We start from the raw sequence: 6,516 nt of genomic DNA on the forward strand, positions 1-6,516 counted from the left end.
AAAAAAAAAAAAAAAAGGGAAAAAACTCCTCAATTCAGCTTTTCTGGGCTTTTCCTCAACAATGCAGTTTTTAATTTTCTTAAAACTTCTTCCTTGTAGCTCCTGTGATTGTCCTGTGTCCTTTGAGGGAAAAAAAATCTATCAAAATTTCCCCTTTGGAATCTCAAAGAGTTGCCAAACCTTTCCACACTGACCTCTCTGTCATGAATTTAATTGGCACAGTAGATCCTCGTGTAAGCAACTGTTTTGATTGGTTCTCCTTGTGGAAGGCACCTTACTCAGACTAAGATAAATGTATCATCAAGAAAACTGGTCTGCAGTCATGCACGGGTCACAGAGGCATGTTTAAGTACATTTTGTTTGTAATAAACCCACCCATGCATGAACTGGAACTCTAGTAACATTACTGCTTTACTTGCTTATAAGTCAAACAAAATTTTATAAGATACATAGTGTGTAAAGAAAACAAAAAGATGAAATTAATATGTGTATTTGCCACTCAAATGAAGAAATAGAAAATTACCCACTTTAAAAATCTCCTACTTGAGTGGCCCTCTGTCCCCTCTAAAGATAACCATTATCATAAATTTTGCATTAATAATTTTCTTGCTTTTTCTTATGATTTTACAACTTATGGATATAACATTAAATATCTGATTAACCAATGTTTGCAGTAGAGCACAAGCTACATTGATTTTGATTATTGATATAGTTGAATTAATTTCAGTATCTTACTTTGTTCTTCATATTTCCTACTTTTTCTGCTTCTCGTATTGCTTTCTTTTATATTGATCTTTTTTGTTTTTTCCCATTTCCCCCTTCCACCGCTTGTATACTTTATTAAACTTTGGCATGTGTATTTAACAAAGGCCAGAGCCCATATTCTATCCTGTTCTTCCTATAAACATAAGCAGCTCTGCTGATTGGGTTAGCAGTGGACTACTAACCACAAGGTCTGCAGTTCAAACCCACCATCTGCTCCTGGAGAGAAAGATGAGGTTGTGTGTTCTTGTAAAGACTTACAGTCTCAGAAACCCAAGTATATAGACTCGCTCTGAGTCAGAATCAAGTCGGTGGCCGTGGGTTTGGTTTGGTTTCGGTTCTCATCAACACAAGGACCTTGAAACACTTCCACCAGGGTTTTTGGAATCATGCCGTCTCATACAGAAAGGATTCTTTACATCAAAGTCAGAAACCACAGCGTTTGAAGTCAGTTTTGTTTGGTTCTCTTTTGACAACATAGTCACCCCCTCTTGGGATGAGCATGGAGAGCAAGGGTATGAGTGTTAAGGGAATGCAGCCCGCTGGAGCTTCCCTCTCTATCAGTGTTTTTAAAACTTTCTGGTAACGCCCATTGGGAAATACACTACCAGTCCTTTCTGTCAAGGACCTCTGAGTGAACTCCATCCACTAACCCATCAGGTAGCCGCCGAGCATGTTCACCGTTTGCATCACCCAGAGACTCCTAATGCTTAGGAAGCAGGAGGCGAATGCCAGTCTTATAAGATGCGGAGCTCTAGCTCCAAGGTCAGCAATTCAGAAACCACTAGATGCTCCGGGAGAGAAAGAGGAGGCTTTCTACCCCTGGAAAGAGCGCCAGTCTTGGAAACCCGCAAAGCCAGATGGCCTTACCCTATCCTATAGGGGCTCTGTGAGTGGGAATCCATTTGATGGCAGTCCGTATTTTGTTTGGGGGGTTGTGGTTTTCTTGGAGGTGGGCGTAGTTATAAGATACCCGAGTATGCAGATAAGAAAGTGAAATAAAACATGGCCTTCCCATGTTCATCCAGGAGGCTCCTCCCAGCAGCTGCGAGCCTCTAACACACCCAGGTCCCCGGCTCACAGATGAAATTTGCTTTGCAGTTGTCAAAACAAATCCTCATGTATCCCTTGATGTCAATGCCTGGAGGGGGTAAGAGTGGGGGCACAGAGGAGATGGGGATGGAGCAGTCCCTAAAAAAATGATAACTGGGGCTCAGCACCTGTTGTTTCTCTTCCTCTTCCTCCAGGGGCATTTGTCGTGTGCTGGACACCGGGCCTGGTGGTGCTGCTGCTTGACGGCCTGAACTGCAGGCAGTGCAGCGTGCAGCACGTGAAGCGCTGGTTCCTGCTCCTGGCGCTGCTCAACTCGGTCATGAACCCCATCATCTACTCGTACAAGGACGAGGACATGTACAACACCATGAAGAAGATGATCTGCTGCTTCTCTCAGGAGAATAGCGCCAACCCCGAGAGTCGCTCCTCCCACATCCCGTCCGGGGCCCTCAGCCGGAGCGACACGGGCAGCCAGTACATGGAAGACAGTCTCAGCCAAGGCCCCGTCTGCAAGGACGCTTCCTAGGCGTGGACACAACCTCGGCCCACCCAGGCCTCTATTAAGAATGGCTACTTGTCCCCCACAAAGCCCGTGTGCAGTGTTATTTGAGGTTTGAACCAATCATTGCTAGATTAAAAAAAAACAAAAAACTTAGTTGAAAACACGGGCAATAAAGAGGACATAATGGAACAATGTAGAGAAAGGGGGTGGAGCCTGCTTGTTCCTGTGTGTACGAACATCTATCCGCCCCCCACCGTGCTTCCTGCCCCACCCCGCACCCCGTGCTCTGGTAGCCCTTTGCTGTGTCTCAAAGCCAAGGATGCTATTCAAGGGCTTAGGCCCAAATTAAATAATAATGCTACTTGAGCCACTTTCTGCAGCTGTTTTCTCTGCATGCGTTTGAAAATTGTAACAGTGCTTCACCGATATTTTTCCCTCCTAGAAATGACAGACCGCTAGTTTGATGCCAGACAGGCACCTAAGACTAACAGGTGAGTGAGGGCTCCAAAGGAAGCCAGATTCGAAAAGGAAAGGACGTTCTGAGTAGCAAACACTTAAACTAGTAAAGCCGTTAGCTGTCAGAAAGCCTTTTTTGAAATCAGAAAGGCCTTAAGTACGGCCCTCTGTATGTGTATATATGCAGATGTGTATTTATACAATTAGATTTTTTTTAAATTTAAAGACATCAAGGACAAAACAAAAGACAAAGAGTTGATGCCAACTCAGGGTGACCCCATGTGTGGCAAAGTAGAATTGTGCTCCACAGAGATTTCAGTGGCAGACTTTGGAATTGGATCACCAGACCTTTCTTCCAAGGCACATGTGGATGGAGTAGAACCTCTAATCTTGAGTTCAGCAGCTGAGGCGTTAACAAAGTCACTTTCCACTTCTAGACTGTAGATGTTGAAGTGCCCTGCTGTGCCTTAAAAGAGATTGAGCCGCTTCTTTTGAAAGAAGGCACTTTTACACATTAGAGTAGCGGGTCCATTGAAGGTGGGTGAACCCCTTTTACAAAGGAGCAAGTGTGTGTCAGACGCGAGTTTTTATTTTCCGTTACCTCTAACTATTGAAGGCCTATCAGGTTTAGTACAAGGAATTATTTTCACATCTCATATTCTTCCCACAGCTATTGATATATCTGTAGTGCTGGTTTTTCTCATGGCCTGAATTTTGATCTGGGTTGTGTTTTGAATGTTTCTCCTTCAAAGGCCCAAAGTAGGTGGCATGAAAAGCAAGTCAGTAAAGGTTTTAAAAAATTAATAATAATACTTCACACATAACCCGCTGACCAGAGTTTTTATGTGAAACATTTAGAGTATATTCTAATTTTAGAATAAGAATAGCTTCAAGGCAGATATTTTAGAATGTATGTAGCTTGCAAAAGAAGTTTACATTTTGTTTGCTATTGTGATGTTAACATTTATGTGCAAGAACTACTTATAATAAAAAATTTGAGAAGTCATGCTTTTAGATAGAATAACCTCACATAGAAAGTATTGATTTTAAGTAGATTTCACAAACTCTGTGTAGTAAGTGGGTCTGTGTGAAGCTTATGGCAGAGCAGCCTATAAAATAAAATCGACATCTGTGCTCTGTTGTTGAGGTGCATTCTTGCTCTGTGGGTTTCATAAGTGAAAATATAGTTTGGGTAACAATAGCACATTTCTATCACAGAAGAAATATCAAATGTGCCATGCAGTACATACTCGGAATGTTTTATGTGAACATTTTGAATCTACAGCTGGCCAAAGGGTGGAGAATGGAAATTGAATTCCAGTCCCTGAATAGCTACTAAGGGATCTTTAAAGATTTTCTTTTGAGGGAAGCACCATTTTTAGTTCTCTGCAGCTGAGTATCATATTCAGACTGGTGTCTGGAGGGGATCCAAAGTGTGCCAACTCAGAGTGGAAATATATAGCTTTGGTTTGTATGCACACACACACATCACAGTGGTGGTGCGAGAGCACAGAAGTTATGTATATTTGGAATTGATAAGTGGCAGAATAGAACACTCAGCAAACCTATTTCTTAGAAGAAGAGAAGAAACAAAACCCTCTCTCCAATCTTAGCACCTCAAACTCATCTGCAGATCATCAAGACTGTAATCTCACTCTACCTCTGTCAATGAGTCGATTCCGAATCCAAGCGGCCCTATAAGCCAGGGTAGAGCTGTTCCTGTGAGTTTCTGAGCCTAGCCCTTTATGGGAGTAGAAGGCCTCGTCTTTCTCTCATGGAGCAGCTGGTGGTTTCAAACTACTAACCTTGCAATTGGTAGACCAATTTGTAGTAATGATACTGAAAATTTGATCTAGACTTTTTTCATGTGAGCTGTTGGCCCCATACTACTTCTCAATCAAATGAGATGGTGATTTTTTTTTCCCTGGAGTTGGCATGCTGGCAAGAGTTTCTCATGACTACATTGATGAGAGAATTTGGTCCTCTGTAAAGACTGCCAGCTTGGAAAGGAGGACAGGTTTGAAAACGAATTGTTGGAGTTTCTGGTTGACTTTGATGGACGGCAGTGAGTGGTAGACTGGGGGCCAGATCATCACTGTTAGAAGCATAAGTCCAGAAATGATGTTGGCAATGTAAATCAGAGAATGCAGGGAAGCATCTAAGACAGCTCTTATTTTCCTTGTAATCATTACTTTGGTGCCTTCTCCAAATGCTAAGTGGCAGGTTTGTAAACTGCTGGTTTCCGGCTTTGCAGGCCCCTAAGCCCATGCTCAGTGCAGTGCAGGCTTGGATGACCCAGGCCTGCCCAGACTCGGCAGCTCATCTGCTGTGGCTGCATCTGTAGACTCCTGTGTCTGTAGACCCCTTCCCCTCATGAGCCTCAAACTCTTAGAGGTCATCAACCCTCTAGTGGTCCATCCTGGGATGCATGGGGTACAAAAAGATCCTCGGTGGCTTAAAACAGCCACTAACCAAGTGCAGAGAGAGGGAGGCCAGGAGAGGCCTTGACAACCCCCCGGAGCAGTTTTGCCGTGCACACATCCTACTGACTTGACGGCAACTGGTTTGCCGTGCCTCCTGTTAGAATGGCCTGACGTGGCTGCACGCCCTGGAAAGACCCCAGGTGAATGCTACTCAGCCACAAACTCAAAACCTGTGGAGAGCCTGGAGTGACAATGAGCACAGTAGCATTCCAAGTGATGTGGACGGAAAGAACTGAAGATGCCCACAAAGCAGATCTGACTTCTGGGAGGTTTGCCAGAGAATTTTATTTCCTTGGTTAACTACTAAATGTGAAGTTCAACCGAGAAACCCCAAGGGGCTACCCATTTTGTAACTTGTCTTCAGTCCTAGGAGTTTGGGTTAGCCCTGTTCAAAGTAATGGAAGCTGAACGTTGTGGGAGGGAGGCTTTCCTGAACACACCACGCGATTTAAGAGTCACTTTCACAAAGGAAGACTTGTTCGGCGGGAGATCCTGGGACTGAGAGTTTTTTTGCTGTAGTGCAGGGGTGTCAAACTGGCGACCCGCGGGCCACGGGCGCCCCGAGGTAATTGTTTGTGGCCCGCAATGCTCTGAAATAAAATGAAAATAGAACAAATTGTTATGAAGAAAATAGTGCTTAGGGGAGAGCGAGGCAATACTGTACACACAGTTCCCTCGTTAACCCTTTAACTACTGAAGACGAGTACACACGTGGCCCAGTGCCTTTTCTGGGGGCCTGTGGACGCGCATAAACGCGCTGACTCAGTTCCGGCGACGTCTGGAAGCGATATGTCTGCCACTCTCAGTGTCTCGTCATGGAAACAGATCCCAGTAGCGAAACGGTTAAAAAGAGCACTCTGGGTTGTGCTGTATGAATCACACCTAGCAGCGGCGCTAGTTCACATTTTTAGAGGGAAGCCATTACGATTGTGCATCGCGTTTGTCAGCTGTCCAACATTTGGTGTTTTCTGTTAGTTACTTTGTTATATTTTCCGGTCACAACATACGAGGTAAGTGAAAACTAGTAGGAGGAAAGCGCTGTCAAATGTCAGGTAAAAAAGAATAATTTTAGTTTGATAAATACATTAAATAAAATAAATGTTTAAGTAAAAGCACTTATATAGTATTTTAATTTTCCTATCCATATTCCTGAATCCTCACTTCAAAATATAAATTTGACACAATTTGTAAATGTGATGTGGCCCGCGTGAAAATTACCTGCTGCACCAAATGGCCCACGTTTCATTGAGTTGGACACCC

The 6,516-nt window shown here is 43.8% G+C and overlaps 1 protein-coding gene across 1 annotated transcript in view; it reads left to right on the forward strand.

The window, feature by feature from the left end:
• The window catches only part of LPAR3 (lysophosphatidic acid receptor 3), a 99,489-nt gene extending 96,806 nt beyond the window's left edge, over nt 1-2,683 (forward strand). Inside the window, exon 3 of the mRNA XM_030886114.2 lies at nt 2,010-2,683. Within this exon, the coding sequence (XP_030741974.1) occupies nt 2,010-2,341 (332 nt within the window). The 3' untranslated portion in view covers nt 2,342-2,683. The remainder of the gene's footprint in view (nt 1-2,009) is intronic.
• Nucleotides 2,684-6,516: the final 3,833 nt, after the last annotated feature.

This window comes from Echinops telfairi, unplaced genomic scaffold (assembly GCF_000313985.2).
Source record: "Echinops telfairi isolate 266 unplaced genomic scaffold, ASM31398v2 ScPeMD7_443;HRSCAF=831, whole genome shotgun sequence".
NCBI classification, from domain to species: domain Eukaryota; kingdom Metazoa; phylum Chordata; class Mammalia; order Afrosoricida; family Tenrecidae; genus Echinops; species Echinops telfairi.